The sequence below is a fragment of the Haliotis rubra genome, unplaced genomic scaffold (genome assembly GCF_003918875.1).
Source record: "Haliotis rubra isolate DU_JTF1 unplaced genomic scaffold, ASM391887v1 Scf894, whole genome shotgun sequence".
In the NCBI taxonomy this organism is placed as follows: domain Eukaryota; kingdom Metazoa; phylum Mollusca; class Gastropoda; order Lepetellida; family Haliotidae; genus Haliotis; species Haliotis rubra.
In genome coordinates, this window is record NW_025767628.1 from 339,045 (window position 1) to 361,035 (window position 21,991).

The window sequence follows — 21,991 nt, forward strand, 5'->3', positions numbered from 1 at the left end:
AGATCTTTCGAGGTTTTTTTGCAAATTGCACAATATGCATTTGCAAATTTCACATCTTTAAAGGGACACTGATTCAGAGCGATTATTGTTTCCAGCCAACAGTCTAATTACAAAACCTAGCTGCAAACTGGTCAGACTCTGCTCCCGTGATGGACACAGGGACTGGGCTACTGTCCACCCTGGCAGAATTTCTTCAACCTAATCAGTGGGACATTAGGAAGGGTGGATGCCCATCAGATGCCGTTACTTGAAAATATCCCCGGTAGTTCTTGTCTGATTGTAATAAAGGTGTTTCGCAGGAAGGCGACTTTTGCAACAATGGGTTCAGGTGTTTATACAAGAACCCTAATCCCAGAGGAAGGCGACAACCACAAAACGTTCATGTTCATTTTATTCCTACATGTGTACAAAATGGTTGGAATCCCAACTTTCAACTTACTTATTCTGTACATATAACTTCCAACTACTAAATACCTTCCACCTTGAGCTATAGGTAGATACTTGTACTGTAGATGTGCATTGTTATAAGCTGTGGAAGTTCTGGGATGTAGAAGTTTTGGGAGGATACCGCGTTTTCCATGTCTCATGTTGTACGTGCAGTATATATTTATATAAAACTGTTGACATTGTTGTTTTTTTGCGATTGATACGAACTCTCAATTCTTATGATTACCCATTGGCTGTAAATAACAGTTCACAAAATCAGTGACAGCATGAACCGACCCATGAACTGTGTTCACGTAGAAATTAGTACAAATTTAGTCACCACCCTTATGCGAATCCCCCGTTAATCTCCCGTAAGCCCTTACATAAACATTACTGCAACAACACTGCAACAAACATCAAGGGGTACCGTGTTTCGCCTTCGTGCAAAAAGCTAAAACTAAAAAGTCGCCTTCCTGCGAATAAACCGTAATAAAGTATCCCAACAGTGTAGGCTTTTTCAGATTTTCAAATGTTTGGATGGTATAGTGACTGATCCAATTTCATCCTATTTCTGTGTATTTTTACCTCAATATTTAATCATGTAAAAATATGATGTCTATTACATATGCTATGATATCAAAAACATAAATTTGATATATTTGAATCCATAAACTAAACAACCCCACTTTGCCATTGCAAAATAAATCTGAAATTTTACTTAGGTACATAGGTATATACAGTTTTTAACTAAGTACACAGCAAATGCTTATATATATTTCTTATGTAACAATGAAGTTCCGTTCGTATCCTCAGAACAGTGTCTGCCCATAAGTGGGTTTTTTTCAGGCAATCAAACTTGCATGCAATACAACGATTACTACTCTCTTGCTGTAACCATTGTTTGGTGGTAAACCTGCACATGTTATTTGTCATCATTCACTTGATGGTCAGTTAATGATTTTATAACAGGTATAATAATTAGTGATAACACCACTCAGATTACCCGAAAAAGGTTCCCATTTGGCATTTCTTGTGTCTGGAGTAAATACTCATCATTATAAATTGAGGTCTGATGTGGCAAAGGTGTCCACCCGGACTGTCGAAAATTGAAATTTTATAAATTCGATGTTTCGGGTATTACGTAAGGAGGTAATTAGGCGTTAACACTATGGCGTTTCAAGCTCCGGGCATTAAGGAAAACAAAATACGTTATACAGTACATTCTTTATTGTGGCCCCTTTGTTATACGGGCATGCTCGGGAATATGTGTCCTCTTTTTTGTCGAAGTTTTAAGTGGAATTATTGTATTGTTGTTGTTTTTTGCTAGATTGTTTGGTATAATTTTGTATGAATGAGATATTTAATGAGTGGTTTAATTAATTTGGGGTTTGTTAGAATGTGCTTGGAATTGGTGTTTGTGCCATATCTTGAAGTATTTCGCAGCCATAGAGTAATTTAGATTTGATGAGTGATTTATATAATAGTAGTAATGTTTGTTTGTGCTACCCCATTTACTATGTGATAGGTATTTAATAATGTTGAGATCTGACTTGCATTTGTCGTGTATGAATTGAGTGTGTTTGTTCCATGTTAAGTGCTGGTTTTCATTAACCCATATTGCTCCATCGTCGGCAAACTGGGATTTGTTTATGTTTTGACTGAGGTTGTTGAATATGTCATCAGATTAGATGGTCTATGGAATATTATATAGATTTTGTGTTTCAAGATATTGTGTGAGTCGCTTGTTAACCATACCCTCCATGCTTTTGCATATGTTAGATGTTAGAGATATTGGCCGATATGATTTGGCTTTGTTTACGTCTTTGCCTTGTTTGTGTATGGGTATCATAAGGGAGTGTTTCCAGGCTTTTGGTATTTGACCGTTTATCCAAGCTGTATTATAAAGTTTTAGTGAGACGAAATGTGACAAATCTGATTCAAATCTAGTTAACCTTTCTCATTTCAACAACAACAGTTGTGTACTGTATCTGTATCATTGAGAAGGAAATGTGACAAATCTAGTTAACTCAAACTCAAACTCTTTTCTCATTTCAACAAAAATAGTATTTATGTCTTCTCCCTCGTTAATTAGAGTAGAGCGGATTAGCGCAGTCTTTCTGCTATTCGCAGGTTCATGTTCTCCAAGGCAAGTTCGACACTCCGGGCGTTATTAGAGCAGTGTTGAGCATTGCCACGCTCCACTACTTTTCAACAGTCCGGTGTGTATTCGATAAAACATTCGACAGTCCGGGTGTGAACCGTGGCAAATGTATTACATCTTATGTAATATGCGCATGGAAGTGCAGTAAGAGGAATTATCAGCTGAGTTACAAAACAAACATCGATCAAAGGACTAACCGATAACACGCTGATTAAGTGCTTTTATCCTGCACAGTGGATTTGTCAAAAGGTAGTGTTTATGTATGTAGATTTACTTATCTATACTGAATACACCCTGTCGTAAAGTCTCTTTGGAAAAACGTCCTTCTTTCAAAGGATTAACTGCCAATACATTGATTGATGGCTCATTATTGGCTAACTAAATTACTTTTTTAAAGAATGGCTGACATCATGCAATTAGTTGCCAGGTGTGCTATCTTGGGTGACCAATGGGACTATACACCAATGTGAAAAACCTGAAACGATAGATCACTTTTTCACATGTTAGACTGTTAAAAGACACATGACATGGAACAGGATACTTTGTCAGCTGCAGATGAAGGGCATCTCATTCCTTTATGTGGATATTGATGGATACATTCCCCCGAACAAGGGAATAGCCTGATATTGTTGCTTTAACTTTAGTCTGTTTTAATTTTAATATTTGCATTTTGTTTTTATTTATTTGTTATGGCATTCAGCAGAATCATTTTTTAGCCGTGAAGTGTAATGAGACAGACAACATACACTAGGTCGCACTCAGGGCGTGTGTGTGAAATATGATACATGTTGGCAATCTATAAAATGTCTAGATATTACATTCATGTTATAAATTCACTAAGTATAAGCTGATCGTGTGAATTTTATTAAGTTTCAAAATGCATACAAATATGATAATAAACTAATTAGGATTATAAGACAAAATATAAAGATACATTGACTTCGTTATTTCAGTCCTAACATTTTTTACCACTGGCAGATGGTTAAACTTAAAATGTTTTCATTTGTTATAAAAAAAATGCCATTTAATACAACATTCAGATTGACTAGTAGTGAACCCAAGCTCACTACTCTCCCCAAGACTCTCCATGTACTTAGTTAGCCTTACTTTCAAAACAATGCTATTATATCAGGCTTCTCACCAAATTCAAGGTCAAACTATTTCTTAAATCAAATTCTACATCCATTTACGTTAACATTTTCATAAAGTCAACATTACTTTGAAATCAAAATTGTACATCAAAATCAGCATTTTTATCAAAGTGAATATTTTTTTATAAGAAACCAAATTATTCATCAAAGTCTACATAATTTTACAACAAAATCAACATAAGATTATCGAGTAAAAAAATGATTTCATCTTTGTTGATCAGTCTATACTTATACTATCAATTGCGCATGAGGGTGGCGCAGCAGAGGTAACGAACCAGTCATGAATTCTGGGATATCATCCGTGTACCCGTGGGAGAAAAACAATAACAAAAGCAACAACCAGTCCACGAAAATTGCTCTGGATCAGTGGCCCTTTAAAGAATGACTAGTATGTTAGGAACATAGATTTCCTGGAGTCTTTAAGATAAATTCAATCCTGTCTTGGAACAAGCTTGTGGTGCTCATGAAATGTAACAGAAAAAAACAACATTGTCGAAAGTATTGTTAATGCAAACAAGCTTTCCAAAATTGTTTGTGTATCAATTGCTTATTCGTTCAGTTTTGCGACTAATCTTCGATTATTTCAATCAATCGGACCACCACTAGTAGTGTTACATCATTTTTTTAGAAAGGGTAGATGGTGGTTTTCTAAGATAAATTGCTTACCTTGGGAGCTTTGTATAATGATTGTCAAATTTGCTATTAAACACCACTGGGTATCATGATATATATCCTCTTCAAAAAAAGAATCTTGGCATAGGAACAATTTGAATTTTAGGAAAATATTTGACACAAATTAATCCATGCTGAATCCCAACATGTGGGCAATGGTTACTGACGGCAAAACACTTCAAACAAGAAACGTTGAACAAAAACGTAATGTTACACTCACGTTTATAGTGAATCGCTAAAACACACCCTATATGAAATGCACATGCATCATGAAATTGTGTATCCCCCTGTGCTTTATAAAGCCACATCAACAGTACTCCACATGCATTGCTTTAAGCCACTATAGACGACAAAAGAATGCCAAGACTGACAGAAGCTCAACGACACAACACCATCGGCTATTTACATATACAAGGAGGGACATCGCAGCATGAGGTGGCAAGGCACTTTGGCGTGTCCAGACAGACTATCTCTAACCTATGGATCTGATACAATAATGCTACATCCGGTTCAGACATCCTCGTTCACGCACCATACCCAACAACAACCCAAATCACTGGACTGCGCCGAAACTCCGACCTGACAGTGCGTAATCAGCAATCGGGAAGCAGGACTCTTTGCCAGACCAGTTCGACAATCTCACAATTGCGATCAATCGATAGTTGTAGGGACCATTGTCTGTTATTCTATCCATTGTTTAATGTGCAGATATTATGATTATTTGATATAGTTTTCTTCTGAACTAAGCAGTAAATGAAAAACAACTATACTGGCTGCCAAACAGTTATCGGCATATTTTAGCAATATTTACAAAATTACTCTGCTGTTTGTTAAATTAATGAAACAGAATTATTTATGATTATTCATTAGCTATTCACCAATGTGTCCAGTCCATTCACTACTGCCAATCGTGTGTATTTTTGTGACACAAGGGAATCATGGCAGTACAAATAGGTGTTTTCTCACAACTAACTGTAACAGTAATCGCCATTTCAGAATTTCTCATGTCATTCGTTAAATAATATACATTTATGTCATTTAGAATACATAATAAATTTAGTATAATGGGGACTTCAACCAAGACAAGAGTATTTCTTTGCTGGATGAAAATTGTTTCATTAAAATATTGATAAAATTTCTATTTTTTTGATTACTTAGATATATAAATAAGTGCCTATTAATAGCTTTCATGGTGCGTTGTGCACGAAACACAATACCTATTCTCAACAGAGCATTGGCACAGTATTTGTGTGTGGTTGCTTTAGGGGAAGATAATGTAACAGTATTTGAGTTAAGTTGTTGATGTCTGACTTGTATTGCAGGAGCAGTACTCTACCAGCCTGGGGAAGGAAACACCTTTAAATGTCTGAATACTGTCCAAGAATTCCCCTTTGAATATGTCAATGATGACTATTGTGATTGTGATGATGGGACTGATGAACCAGGTGAGGACAATTCAAGTGATGTTTGCTAGAATGGTTTACTATGAATGTGTACACTTGTGCCTGATCCTGTCAGGAATACTGATTCTATTTAATATATCCATGCCTTCTTACCATTCTGACCTCCACCAAGTATTTGTATTACAGCAATGTTCTTGCTATGTAAGTTGTCCTGTACATCAGGGAAACCCAGGAAAACCAGTAGTAGGCTGCATGAGCAGTGAGTATAGTCCACCTTGACCTGCTGTGACAAAGATGACTCTTTGTTATTCAGGCACAGCAGCATGCCCCAACATGAAGTTCTTCTGCCAAAACAAAGGTCATGTAGCAGAAGATATTCTGTCTTCTCGTGTCAACGATGGCTATTGTGGTAAGTAGGGTATTTATCCACTTTTGTACATTGACATGTAATGTCTCTTTGTTCAGTGTATGGTTGAAGGGAAAGTTCACTTAACTGTGGCATGGTATCTCAGTGAGCTAGCACTATAAAGTTTGGGTAGTACAAGCAGCCACACATACACACAAATGCAAGTCGTCGTATGAACGAAATATTCTTTAGTACAATGTATACCCCATTTCACTTCGTCTCACTTCAAGTACAGAAACATCCTAGTGTGGAATGATGAGGCACTTAATTTGAATTTGTTTTATATACATCATTCTTATCACTGTTCACAAGCTGTCACCCTGCAGTAGGAGATGGCACATTTGCACTGATTTCCATGTTCTCATCTCTCACGTCCAAATTCCAAATTTTTCCTTATCCTGACTCATGCTTAATTGTTTGTCTTCTTCTTCTTGCGAACTATAGTGGAACACTTGAATCCCCTTTTGAAGCTCCCTTCAAAAAAGTGGACGTAAAATCACTCACCCCAGTAGTCTCCCTTTTCCCCCATCTTTTGGTGCGAAAAGTTGGTCACATGATCAGCCATGCTTGTCACTCTCTCCTTCTTCGCCCTAGTGGACGGTTGTGAGAGTGCCTGGGTCCCCTATACGGCATATATCCTTTGAATTTTTGGCTTTTATACTAAATTAGGCTGTATAAGGGCTTTAGCAAGGATTTACCAGCAATATGGTTTGAAATTTATTCTAAATTTGTCCGTTTTTCACGTTGTTGACAACATGTTTCAACTTGTTTACATTTCATGAAGACTTGCATTTCTTGCAGGTTTCGGTTGTCAGCTGCTGATCCGCATTCTTTATGTCCTAACTGCACTTCTATATGTTCTTCCAGCCTCCGCTGTAAACTTTGTCAGCATTTATCTCAAATTGAATTTTGTAATTATTTATATTCTATTCATAGACGTGCCAAGGACAAGTTGAGGCGGCAATTAAAAGTCATGTCTCAACAGGGTGAATGCGTTAATAACCGTGGGTTGTTGTCTGTCGAGGTACATCATTCCAGTGAGCTGCTGGTGGCGTCTTCAGAGCAGAGGAATGAGGTTTCCAGCCTTAGGAAAAGATCGTCTTCGACTCAACAATCCTCGTCACAGTCCAAGAAGACCAGTACGCCGTCTTCAGACAAGTCTACAGTCAAGTCGTCAGTGGGGGCAGCAAAGAAGTCGAGGTCCTTCGCCGCAGATATCAACCCATCGAACGAAGCAGACGTTTACGATGAGCCACCGATCCTCATCCCTGAAGTACCGGTGAGGAAGAAGACAAGATCTTCTTCTACACTGACGTTTGCAACTATATCAACGCAATCAGACGTCCTATCTACGCAGACTGCAGATACCAGAGAGGACAGGCAGTCCTTAGATGACACCTCAGCACTGTTAGATGCGGCGTCATCTGTACAACAGCACCAGTTATCAGCGCAGACCTTCAACCCGGGGCATCTTTATGCAGCAGTTTACCCAGCAGATGATGGACCTGATTGAACGTAGGTTCGCTCAGGAGAAGATTGCGGAGAAGCAGACGAGTCTGCAAGGAGGACGAACATCGTCTACACCTCATCGGGATGAAGGAAGCAACCTGCGTGAAGAAAACGTTCGTGAAGGGAACGTTCATGAAGACAGCAACTCTCGTGACGGCACTCGCGAAGGCATTTGTGGCAGAACCACTTGTGAAGACACTCATGGAAACAACAGCCGAGACAGCACCTGCAAAGGTATTCGCGAAGGAAGCAACAATTAGGAAGAGGCTCCTGCAATAGACGAGGAGCATTTGCGAAGGCATCGCAGATCATCTTCATCCTCGGACTCAGACAATCATCGGAGGTCTGCGCGAACGCCACGTAGAAGAGAATATACACCCTCACGAAGGCATACAGCTCACAGACACAGGTGACCTTCGCGCAGGTCTTTGGGAAGGTCTTCATGGTCGTCGCCACGTAAATACAGATCACCTACCACATCTCCAAAAGGCACTCGCGGGATTACACATAGATCACAACAATCGGCTATGACAACTTCACGAGAACCTATCAACCTGGACAACGAGGAGCCTGTAGTTGAAAAGGAGAACTACACGTTCACCGGAACAACGCAGATTATCCTCATCTTCAGATTCGGACAATCACCAGAGGCCTGCGCGAACGTCCCATAGAAGATCTTCATGGATCACCCTGCAGATACAGGTCTCCTCACAGATCACCAAATGCATCTTCAGAAAGGCATTCACGAATGCCTTCACACAGATCTCTTCATAGATCTCCACTCAGAGATTAGGACCAACGACAACGATCTTCAGAACAAGATGCATCTAGAGCTGAAAATGAGGGGGGAATTATTTTCTCCAATACAGAGGTTAAATCCTGGATGGCTAATGGATTGGAGCTTGCATCACCACCTAAGGAGGATAATGAAGCATTCACATACATAATGTCTAACGACGATTTTGACAAGTTCACCCTTCCATCCATCGATCCTGTCTTGGATGTACCAGACAACTCAGTACCGCCTTCAAGAAGGCAACGAAGTACCAGAGTCAAAGTATCCCACTTTTCAACGCTAAGAAGTTCTCTTCGCCATATGGAACCCTTCATGAAGGCCCCAGAGATAGACGAGAACTACAAAATCATCAATGACTTCCATTGAAGGGAGCTGGCTCTTGTGAGGAAGGGGATAGCTTAACAGTTACCACTGTCCTAGCATTGGCATTGTCGCAGTCCTCAGCGTAATATCGTTTTTTCCAATCATCGTAGTGAAGTATCAACTCTACAATACCTTTTGTGTATTCAACACAATCGGTTATTTTAAGGCGCTTCATTGAGACTGATGACTACAGTCTACAAGTATCAACGGTAAGCAAGTATGGAACTTCAGCTGATCATCTGTATAAAATGACGACTGCATTATCTTCAGTGAAGAAGAGAAAAGTCACAACAGCCAGGGAAACAGTCTACCTACATCGGTATTACGTGGCGAAATCTTTCTCGCGTTTTCCACTCAGCCTGCTATACACGTGTTCACTCGTGTATTCCGGGAAGTTGCGGACAAGGCTGAGTGTTGATGATAGAAATCAACGACTCCACAAGATTTTACAAGGATCTTTTTCCTGCAACACCGGTGACTGGGAATCTGAGATGAATCAAATGCTGCAATCTGATTGGTCCATGAGAGACAACGCCCTGTGCAGAAGTCAGGCACAGCTCACGTGTCAGGAAGTTATCTACAATCGTAAACAACTTTTCAATGTGGGAGGAAGGCTCCATTTACAGTCCAGTTAGCAGGGTTCAGCGTGATTTGACCGTCTTCACGGGTCATAAGGACCTTCCCTGTCAGCAGTTTGAAGATTGGTAATCTGACGAATTGCAGCAACATACGTTTGACGATTTCTGCTCGAGGCAGCCAGTCTACTATAATTAGACTACACAGCGATGGCAATTCCAGTACATCTAGAGACGACGAATTATGCATCATCACTGCACTTGTGGTGATTCTGATGACAAGTCCTTTTGACATATTATCGGAAGATTGAAGAAATAAACTTCAAGTCATGATGCCAGAACCGGACATTTTGCTTCGCTGCCATTACGGACATGGCAAGGGTACCTACAACGTAGGATATGAGCAGATTTTTGGGAAGATGTTCATCGCACTGCAGAATCGCATTGTCGTCTCAAAGAATAGTTGGGTCTAGATACAAGCCATGGTATCTCAAGCACTACTCTCTCCGTTACCACTACGAAGTTGGCAGAGCCTAATCAGTTTTGTCACGTCAGCACAAGACATGACTCGCAGAGGAGGTCTACAATTGCGCACACTACAAGTGTTTGTGAACGCCCATCTCAACCGTCTGGTCTCCTTAGGACTACCGGACGGATTGAAACCATATCTTCTATGGTGGACTAGGAAGTCGAATATTTGTGGAGGATCCTACTTATCAGAGCTGGAGTGCAACACTCATCTCTACGTAGATGCATCACTTCAAGGCTGGGAAGTTCACCTCGACAACGAAGTGGCAGCAGGGAAGTGGTCGAATCAGGAGCAGAGTCTGCACATCAACATGCTCAAGATGGAAGCAGTAATAAATGCCTTACTACACTGGTCCAGCATACAAAGGAACGCACAACTGATGATCCATACGGACAGCTCCACGGTGGTGTTCTACATCAACAAACAAGGGTGAATAAGATCAAAGAATATGTTAGACCTCTTCTACATCAACAAACGAGGGTCAACAAGATCAAAGAATATTTTAGACCTCAGCTTTCATCTATTCAGCATAGTAGACAACCTGAACATCGACATAAAAAGCATCACACATTCCTGAAGCCAGAAATGTGATAGCAGACGCCTTATCCCGTCCAATGAATCCATTACCGACGGAGTGGATGTTATATCCAGAGGCGTTCAGAGACATCATTCAGACAGTAGGATCCCCACTGGTAGACTTGTTTGCAACCAAGTTCAACTACCAACTACCAACATTCGTCTCTCCGTTTCCAGACCCACAAGCATGGGCAACAGATGCTCTAAGCATCTCTCTTGGGAAGGACTAAATGCTTACGCGTTCCCTCCTCCAGCGTTAATACTGAAGGTATTACAGAGAGTCAAGGTGAAAAAAACAAGTTACAACTGATTTTGGTCACGCCCTATTGGCCAGTGAGAGTGCCGTTTCCCAACCTTATACAAGAACTAGGAAAGCCAATCCTACAACTTCCAAGTAGCTAAATCTACTGATTCATCCACACACCAAGCAAGCACACTGAAATCCAACAATGTTTCAACTACACGCATGGAGCGTTTCACGACTTGCTTGAAGAAAAGAGGATATTCCACCAGAGCGGCCAAAGCAGTAACTTTAGCCTTACGTAGATCAACCCGTAACTTGTATGATGACAAGTGGCATAGTTTTTGAGAAATATGCATGGAATAAAGGCTTCACTGCGATGGAAGCAACACATCCTCAAGTGGCGGAATATCTTTGTCATCTTAGACAGACAAAACAATTAAAGGGATCTACACTCTCTACATACCTCGCGGCCTTGAGCACAGTTATCACGATGGAATCGGGTATAAAACTGATCAAAGTACCAGAGATACTGGCACTACTACGCTCATTCAAGTTGGAAGACCAACAAAGGAAATTCAAGGCGCCCGCTTGGGATCTCAATGTGGTTTTACAGCATCTTACCAGTGAAGATTATGGACCACTAGAAAGGACATCATATGAGAAATTAACTCATAAAACCCTGTTCCTCGTAGCCCTAGCAACAGCGACAAGGATGTCAGAAATTCATGCTCTAGACTTCAGAAGAACAATATTTGACACGCATCGTGACAGTGCATCTGGGACTAAGATGGGATTTTATAGCAAACAATCAACTGCCCGGTCAACCAGACAGACAATTCCATATCCCAGCACTTTCGTCGATATTAGGACCACAGGATACGCAAGATCGATCCTTATGTCCAGTCAGAGCATTGAAAATATATCTACAGAGGTCTAAATTGAGGAGACGAAAATTCAAGCGCCTTTTCATCCCTCTATCCACGGAGACACCTACAGAAGTCTCACGTACAACTATATCAATATGGATGAGAGCCGTCATATTGAAAGCCTATAATGAAGTCAGAGCACTGGCATCCACACTAGCTCTGCATGGAAACTGCTCCATCTCAACAATAATGGAGGGCTGCTTTTGGAGATAAGAGACGGTGTTTGCCAACCACTACCTCAGAGACATGGCTACAGAGGACGTCTCCGTCGTCCACCAGTTTGGGCCCCTTGTTGTAGCACAACAATTGACAGTACCTCAAAGACGCTGAGATCAATCTCACCCCTTTGTCACGTGACTTGTAAAAGCCAACACTCAACAGAGTTACGGTTTTAAAGTCCATGCGCACGTCTAGGACAGGCTAGCATGAGTGATGGACCCTGTACTTGTAAGGACTTACTTGTACACGAAGTAGGGTCACTTGTCCACTTGATGCAAGCATCAAGAGATGGAGCTGCATAAATCCACACAAAATGTCAGGAGAAGATTTCCAGGATAAATCTGACAAGTTGTGGTCCCCCCACTCATCAGAGGAAGCTGGAAGAAAGGACAAATGCCACTAGAAGTTCCCAAGGGGGTATAAGGACGTAAATCAGCAGAGAATCCAGAGTGGCTTGACTCACCACCGTTTCCGTCAGATTCTACAAGCAATTAAGCATGAGTCAGGATAAGGAAAAATATGTAATTTTCTTATTAAAATTGATATTTTATACTTATCCTGACTCATGAGGTTAGCCCTCCCAACGTCCCCTCGTGGCACTCTGGATTTCCCTGCAAATCCAAGTATCGGGCTCGAACATACTGAGAGAGTGACAAGCATGGCCGATCATGTGACCAACTTTTCGCGCCAAAAGATGGGGGAAAGGGAGACTAGTGGGGTGAGTGATTTTACGTCCACCTTTTTGAAGGGAGCATCAAAAGGGGATTCAAGTGTTCCACTATAGTTCGCAAGAAGAAGAAGACAAGCAATTAAGCATGAGTCAGGATAAGTATAAAATATCAATTTTAATCAGAAAATTACATTTTCCTAAGAGTAGGGACAGTGGGTTAGCCTAGTGGTTAAAGCCTTCTCTCGTCACACCGAAGACCCAGGTTTGATTCCCCACATGGGTACAATGTGTGAAGCTCATTTCTGGTGTCCCCCGCCGTGATGTTGCTGGAATGTTGCTTAAATTGGCGTAAAACTAAGACTCACTCACTCACTATCTCGCTCACTTACTCACTCACTCACTCACTCATAAGAATAGTTTACATCCCTTTTTGAGGTTTTAGATAGGTTTTAATGTGTTCATGTGATATATCCAGAGTTCACACTCACAGTAATCCAAAATTCATTTCTACAAAATAGTTCTTTATATCTGGACATGATCATGGATATGATGTAGGTGCCAATGGGCATTTGAAGTAAACTCACTACTGTCGCATTGCTGCAGCCTTCACATGAACCAATCCAAGGCATGTTATATTGACGTTGAATATACCCCTTCCTGTTTCCAGATTGTTGTGATGGGTCTGATGAGTACCAACAAGAGAAGATTCAGTGTACTAACACCTGCGAGTAAGTATGCTGATACTTTGCCTTGTAAGATGATAATATATCTTTTTTAACTTAGCTTGTCTCACATTATGCACCTTCTCTTGTTCTTTCGACCATGGTGAGGAAACGACCTGGAAGTTTTCTGAAGTCTGAACAGTTCACCTGAGCACCCACACCAGCTCCAGCTGCTGATATAGGACATGACTGGAAGCTCATGCAGAGCATGCGACCTGCCCAGGTTGATCATTCTATGCAAGAGAAATCATCAGGGGGCTAGGCTTGAGTTCTTTTGGTACCTTAGAAGAGGATTGTTAAGTTCTACTCTATGGGCATTGATGACAGGGGTTTGAGGAAGTGAATGTTTGCTCCACCTACAACCTTTTTGTATACTGATCCTCACGCATTGTGTATCGACTGCATTTGCTGCTGGAATACATGCTGTCCCACTTGCAGGCTTTTGGACAATGATCTGTTTGCTGTATGCAAAAAAACAGTTTGAGGAGAACCAAAGACAGAGATTCTAAGCATAAGTTTGGTCAGAAAGCAAGAAACGAAAGTGATCCATGAAAAAGGTCACCGATCCTGGATGAGGATGATTTCTTGGTCACTACTTCCTTGGACACTGCTGTAGTTGCAGTCCAACATTAGCCAATGCAGGTTCATATTGGAATGTAGACCTATCAGCCAAGTCTATATATCAGTCGACAATAAACCTACTTGTTTCTCTGTAATTCTTATATCAAGAATTACAGATACTGGAAGTTGCCCGGAAGAGAGTGCTCATAGCACAAAGGACTAGCATATCTGGATGAAAAATAAAACTAATATGTTGGTAATTGTAGTATTGCCATTTCTCAGCATTTCTTACTGAGCAGTAGCTTTTTATAATTGTCAAAGTAATTATTCACATTACACGGAGCAGTATTTGTGTCATGATCGTCATCAGAACATAAGTTTAGTTTACACAGCATTCACACATAACATTAGCGTTGACTCAGTCGTGTAGATAACATAAGGGCTTCTGTTTTTGTTCATCACGTAAACATCCTGTCCTCATTGCTAATGGTGCTTCAGAATGCAGTGGAAAGCAGAAATGCAATGGCCACAGATCTTATGCAAAATTATTTGAAGTATAATATATAAACAAAATATTACATCCGCTTCATACTTGGTAAAAGTCATAACTTCTGGTTTATAGATTCTATAATTGGGACCATTATTCCATTACACAATGTCCTCCAAAACTGGCATATATTGTAATTTATATAAAGAGATCATGGAATCATTGTTAGGACTGCATCATTTTTGCCACACCCAGTCCCTGCTCTGCCCCAAAGTGCTGTTTCCACCAGATGAAATCAGTGTCATTTTGCTGAGATGATGCTTTATGCTGCACCCTTTGTAAGGCGAAAAGATTTTGTACTATAACTCATTCAAGGATCCTGCCGACTAGTGTATCTTCTAACATGACTCTGCGATGCTGCATTTTCTTATTCTGTCTTACGTGCAGGACTGTAGGACACTCAACATCTTTCTCTCAGTTGAATTTCCAGACTATGGTTCAAGACATGTACATTGTTATGAGCAATGCTCAACAGCCTGATCCTTCTACAACTTGTAAGCATTCACTTATCCCTTTTCATGCCCCTGGCCTATAATTGTGTGTGTGTGTGTGTGTGTGTGTGGGGGGGGAGATATAGTCAATGCCTCATCCGTCCAACCATAATCATTTTGTTTCCGGAGCATAACTAAAAATTATTCTACAGTTTTCAACAAATATTGGTAGATATTTTAAACAGAACCTAAAGTGGTGACTTTTGCTATTTACAGATTTTCTGCATTTGTATTTTTCTTGATTTCCATGGAAACAAATTTGATCTTAGTCTTAGGTGTATTGCGTTTCTGGAGCATAACTCCAAAAACACTCAATATCTATCAACAAAACTTGGCAGATGCATCAAACAGATAATGAAGTGGTCTCTTTTGCTACTTGCAGATTTTTGGCATTTATATTTTTCTTGATTTCCATGGAAGCAATTTGGACTTGGTTTCAAAAGAATGGGGTGGATTTTGTTTCCGGAGCACAACTTGAAAACCATGAAAGATCTTTCATCCAAACCGGGTTCATGTTAAATCTATTAAACAGATCCCGAAGTAGTGTCTTTTGCTATTTGTGGATTTTTGGCATTGATTTGGCATTCTCGATTTCCATGGAAACAATTTGGACTTAGTCTCAAAAGGGAAGGGAGTGGATTTTGTTTCCAGAGCACCGCTCAAAAACCATGAGATAGTTTTCATCCAAACTGGGTACATCTATTAACCAATGGCTGAAGCGGTGCCATTTGCTATTTAGATATTTTAAGAAAATTAATTTGTTTCTGTTTCCATGACAACAAATTTCTCGACATATCTCGAAAGAGTACTAGGCATTCTTTCATGAAATTGTACAGAAACAAAAAACCAGGTTGTCAACTGTAAGGGATTTTTAAAATTTGTATTTTCTGTAAAGTTCTCCTTGGTAAATTGACCCGTGAAGATCCGGGGTAGAATAGGTCTTAAGCAACCCATGCTTGCCACAAAAGGCGACTATGTTTGTCGTAAGAAGCGACTAACGGGATCGGGGTGGTCAGGCTCGCTGACTTGGTTGCCACATGTCATCGGTTCCCAATTGTGCAGATCAATGCTTATGCTGTTGATCACTGGATTGTCTGGTCCAGACTCGATTATTTACAGACCGCTGCCATATAGCTGGACTATTGCTGAGTGCGGCGTAAAACTAAACTCACTCACTCACTCCTTAGTAAATTCATATTATGATGGTTTTGCTACTTTGCCTCTCATTGGTGGGGATATCCACATTTTGTGTCCCAAGTGCAACAATCTGTCACTATTCATAGAAGATCGGGACTGTTCATGTTCTTGTGGATCATTTTTACTGGTTGCCTCAGATCTGGAGCATCTATAGAGACCATTGATTGCTAAAGGATGTTCCTAGAGATTTGTTCTGGCAATTGCTTTAGCTCCCTTCACTTCAACTCACTCCCTTTTCAGTGTTATTTGTTACTGTTAAGTGGAAGAGTTTCATGGATTGTTGCTAAGTGCATGGTATTTTGTCTGAAACAACAGCTTCACCTCAGACCGTCGCCAAGTTACTTAGTATTTCATGTTTCGAGGAAACATTAGATGCACATTGTCTACTTTCCTTGAAGCCATTAACATTGTTGCAGCTGTAGCAACTGGTACCTACATTCCTACTGTTCCTGAACTTCAATCCTTGTTGCACGCCTACAAGCTGGCCAATCAATGCAAGTTTTGTCCATCAGTATGGGATCTTCCAAATATGTGATTAGTGCATAACGGGCAGTGTGCATAAAATGAGATAGGATAAGCATTATTAATATACATTATATAGTTAAAATTTCAAGCTTAGAGTTTCAGTGTAACACAGGTATCATTGCTTTACTGCCAGTCAGATTGATAGTCAAGTATCATACTTACCATTTGATACATTTTTTGGGTTGTGTAAAAATGCTACATGTGTTTTTAGTGAACTGGGTCGCAAGCGTCGTGAAGATCTGGTTCGTGAGAAAGAGCTGCGAGAAACTGGATTCAACATAAGAAAACAATATGTAGAAGAGGGCTTACAGAATCTCCAAACCAACAAGGTACATCTTATTATACTTAGTAAAAAACCTCCACATCATATATTTGACAGTCTTTATTTAAATTTGAAGTCAATTATTTTTGAGTGGATGAAAATTTGTTTGTTGTAGGCTCTTGCTGAAGAGCTTGAGAAGTCAAAGGAACAAATGATAGGTGAAAGGGAGGATTTTGAAGGTAAGTATGTGAAGCCATGGGTAGCTAGAAGTGCTGTGTGAATGTCTTCATGTATGGGTAGGGTATATTGACAAACTTTATGGATAATTATTTGTTATCCCCCGCAATGCGTTTTGAGGGGGGTATTAAAATGGACTCCGTCCGTGCGTGCGTGCGTCCGTGCACATTTGTCTTTTCCAGAGCAGAACTCTAAAACCGTTAAATGTTTCTTCACCAAACTTGGCACATACATAGATCTGGTGGTGTACTGGTGCCTTTTGGTAGGTTTGGATTTCTGAATAAAATATTTTTGGCATTTCCATGGCAACAATTTTTACTTAGACTGAAATTGGTGATGGTGCTCCTTTTTGGAGCAGAACTTTCAATACTCTCCTTCCACTTTTCTATATACACACCTAAATATTAGACATAATGATACCTCGTAGACATAATCATGAAGAGTATTTTGCCATTGAGGGGGATATTGGTGACTTTGTCTTCTTGTTTTAATTGGTGTACTGTTGTCAAGAATCTGTATGGAAACGTCGCACTCATTCACATTATGAGCATCGAAGTGGAGGAGCGTGGAAGTAAGCATGTAAGAGTGTCATCAGGAATAACACAATCCAACGTTGTGTTAATTTAGTCATAGTCAGATGGCGAAATTAGTGATAATCCTAGGTGTAGCATTTGCTACTGTTGAATGCTTTTTTTTCAGATATTTTTCCCTATTATTGAATTTAACAGTTTTGCTTCCTGGGGTCTTGCCTACAACAAATGTGACCTGTAATGGATGTATAATAGATGTCGGTGCAAGGCATCAATAGCAATAACCTTACCATGGTTCCCATATATCTTAGAGTGGGTGTAATCTGACTGTAGCTTCATGATTTGGCCATTTCAAACTTTGTATAACCAGAAATTGTAATAATGGGATTATGTTGCACACTTCACAAATGATTAGTTGAAACAGACTTTGTGTTGTTACTCATGGTATTGTGTGCACGTAGGTACATTCTCCAACTGGGCAGAACCGAATTGGATTTGTAATTTCTTTGATTGGCATTCTAGAAGTTGGGTAGATGCAGGATGAGGACTATTTTTATGGATATACAACTTCTTTATTCTGTATAGGCGATGTTTCGACATAGATTCACTTGCTTGACAACGACATTAGAATCTATGTCGAAACGTCGCCTATGCAGAATAAAGGGCAAGACTACAGAATACCGGATACCTTCCGCCATCTTGGAAAGCTTATTTTAGAACTGCGCACAAAATGTGCGCAACTGAGTTCCTTAGTAACGGCGTTTTGTTTATGTTGCATACTCGACATTACGAGCATTAGGGTTTAGGGTTTAGGGTTAGGGTTTAGGGTTAGGTTTAGGGTTAGGGTTTAGGGTTAGATTAGACATTAGATATGATGCTTACCTTCACAGAACGAAATCGTCAGCACTGTCGTTAGCATCGGGTTGCAGGGAAGCGAAGCTCCAACTCCCAGAATTCCGTAGGTCCGTTTTTTTCAAAGGCGTATATATTTTTTATTTGTGATAACTTACCTTTCATTTTAAAAATCGTTGGTTAGTTTTACTAACCGGAAGTCGTCTCAATCAATCCGATTTCAATGGTTATTTTTCATTTTAATGCTCGCTTATTGTTTCGAATAATATAGCTCGTGCTTCCCTATAATAGGAAGTGCGCGTGCTAACAAAGAATATGGTTGGTAGGTATCTGGTATTCTGTAGGTGTACCGAATAAAGAAGTTGTATATCCATAAAAATAGTCCTCATCCTGGATTTGGAAACGTCCAAAATGGAACTCTTGTTGTCATTTATACCTGATGTTTCCATATCTTTTGAAAATAATGTTGGATTTACATATTTTCTTGTCTATGATAGAGATCAAGGAATACTTTTTGTTGCAGTTAAGAAGACGGAAGCTGAATCTCCTGAGAAGGAAGCCAAGGAGAAGCATGAGAAGGCCTGGGAAGGTACACCAACTGAAGTCTGCATCACATATATCTTTATGCCACTTTGAGAGTTTTGGGGGAAATTTTTTGTTTAATACTGACCACGATATAGATGGTGAAGATTGTGGATGTGAATTTTCATGTCACTGGCACTTTAATTTGCATCACATGGATATAATCGGAACATCTAAATTTTTAACTAATCCTGCACTACTTACTTCCTGCACTTATTGCTTACGACTCGAAATGTGGCTGTGCCAGATGATTGATGTTGAAAAGCGTAGACTGCGATCACTTCCTGGTCTCGGGTAAACATCCATCTGCCCACTCATCACCGGAAGGTGACGTAAGCCACCTCAGATTATTGCTTTTCGCACGCCCTGCAAGACGTGTGGTTTGCCAGCTCGACTGTTTTGTATCCTATATTCCTATGAATTTTGGGTACTTTCTTTGGGGAACTTTCCTTTGTTCTTCAGAGAGTGTAGGTATTACCTTTCTTTTTTGTTTTTCGTAGTACTGTTGTAGTGATGGTGTTTGTGATAAACACAGTAGTTTCATCACTATTATCGGTCACTTCGCCATTCAGAACACGTGGCTTCAATGTATTCGTAGTGGCTTGTTCTTGGCTCATGCTTATATGTTATACTATCATTGTATATTATTATTAAGCCTTAATTCTGGTCTCCAATTTATGTCAGTATTTTGTGAGACGTTCTCATTTATGCTGTTCTACCCTATTACTATTATACTGTTTCACTGTGTGTTCCCCATTACTATTGTAATGTTTTTCACCGTGTTTGCTGGGGTTTTTCTGCTATGTTGCAGTTTCTATACGGCACACGCTGTATAGTTTGTAAGGCGGGGTATCTCATAAGTGCCTTCATTCACACTGTGTGAATTGCACTTTTCCGTGTTTTTCCCCACTTACTTAATTAATATAACACCTTTTTATACCCCCGCTACGAAGTAACGGGGGTATATAGCGTTCATTCTGTCCGTCCGTCCGTCCGTCCCGAAACTTTGTCCGGAGCATATCTCTTAAAGTTTACATGCTAGGTTCACCAAACTTCACACACATGTTAATCATGACCCATTGATGTGCCTTTTGCTATTTTAATTTTTTTTCAGAATTTTGTTTTATTGCTGTTTCCATGGAAACACGACTTAGTGCCAAATGTGTTTGATGGTTTTGTCTGGAGCATATCTCTTAAAGTTTAAATGCTAGGTTTACCAAACTTCACACACATGTTAATCTTTACCCATTGATGTGCCTTTTGCTATTTTAAAGTTTTTCAGAATTTGTTTTGTTGTTGTTTCCAACAATTATCTAACATGTATATAAAGTTTAGTAGAGTCAAGGGGAAAGTCTTGTGAGCTGCTGATCCTTGTCACATTATATATAACAATATCAGTCATTTCCATGTCCCAAAGTGGGAAGCGGGGATATGTGAGCTGTGCTCACTTCTACACTTGTTTTTGAAGCGCCAGGTCCAACACCGACATCGCCTGTGACAAGCATCCAGATACTTGCGACAACACTGATGTCCTCTAGCTCTAGGGCGTCTGGCGCTCCGTCTCCTTTCTCCAGGTTGCTGCTTCTAGCGTGTCCTTGGCAGACGTCTTACCCCTGACGCCTCAGATGTATGCACCGTGCTCAGCAGTCACTGGATGTTTCGACTCCCATTTGACTTGACCTAGTTAGCAGGGCAGTCTGGTACAACAGCGCCTCTGCTTTCATCACTGCAGCGCCTATATGGCGCTTCTACCACACTGACTACGACCTCGGCGCTCTGCAGTCGGCGTTAGCGCCTCCGACGCAACACCAACCTGTTCCAGTGTCGTTCCTGTCTACAGGGAATGTATGATGCATCTACCTGATCCAGCGCCTGTACGGAGCTTGTAAACCCATACTTACTCCCTCCAGCGCCTGTATGGCGTTTCTACCAGATCCAGCGCTTGTATGACGCCTATAAACCATACTCCCTCCAGTGCCTGCCCGGTGTTTCTAAAAGATTCAGCGCTTGTATTGGTGATTTCCCGTGGGTTGTCCGCCATATTGCGTAATTTGCATGTGTCCACCAGGGAATGACAGGCGGACGTTCGTCAACGTGTCGGCCTCCTGCCTCACATACCTCAGTGTTTTTTTCCTTTTAGTGGACTCGCCCTTAGATGTCATAGGTGGAGTCACCTTGACTGGGCGAGTTCCGAACTACATACGTTTTAGTCGGCGCCTCCATGCAGAATTATGGCGCCTATGCACTCTCTAGATCTGATAGCCTCAGGTTTTCGGCCGTGAGATCAATAAGCAGTTTGGAGCTCAAGGCAGTGTTCCTCACCATCCGTCACTGGGCGCAATAGCTAACGGGCAACACGATTGTTGTGGGGTTTAACGAGAGTTTGACCGGGTTACTGTTTCCAGACGTTCCGTCTGTTTCCAGTAATAGCTGACACCCATATCCATCTGAGCACTCAGCATATTCCTGGGTGCGGGTACATCTTAGCGGACGCTATATTGGGATCTGACAGAGTCGCTTTCACAGAATGAATGCTACACAAAGAGATACCGGTTTAAGTGTCTCCGTCTCCGAATGGTCAGCCTGGGCAGTGGATGGCTTAAGTCTTTCCTGGGGGCGTTACACGCAAAATACGTTTCCTCCGGTTTTGCTTCCAAATGTTTTAGTCACTATCAAGAATTAACAACTTGACTTCGACTAAATTTAGTTGGTCCCAGATGACCAACCAGAGGTTGGTTTCAAGCGTCAAGAGCTCCTCTTCAACTAGCCAGATGTGGAAACATCCTAGTGCATCCTCATCCCATGCCAGAACGGTTCAATTAACACACTGCATCTTCAGGCGGCATTCTGCACCAATTG

The 21,991-nt window shown here is 40.7% G+C and overlaps 1 protein-coding gene across 4 annotated transcripts in view; it reads left to right on the forward strand.

Moving 5' to 3' along the window:
• The window catches only part of LOC124263688 (glucosidase 2 subunit beta-like), a 57,631-nt gene that overhangs the window by 660 nt on the left and 34,980 nt on the right, over nt 1–21,991 (forward strand). For all 4 annotated transcript variants that reach the window (XM_046698348.1, XM_046698347.1, XM_046698350.1 and 1 more), the window contains exons 2-7: nt 5,733–5,855; nt 6,127–6,222; nt 13,294–13,354; nt 16,881–16,998; nt 17,107–17,170; nt 19,074–19,139. In XM_046698348.1, the coding sequence (XP_046554304.1) occupies nt 5,733–5,855; nt 6,127–6,222; nt 13,294–13,354; nt 16,881–16,998; nt 17,107–17,170; nt 19,074–19,139 (528 nt within the window). The remainder of the gene's footprint in view (nt 1–5,732; nt 5,856–6,126; nt 6,223–13,293; nt 13,355–16,880; nt 16,999–17,106; nt 17,171–19,073; nt 19,140–21,991) is intronic.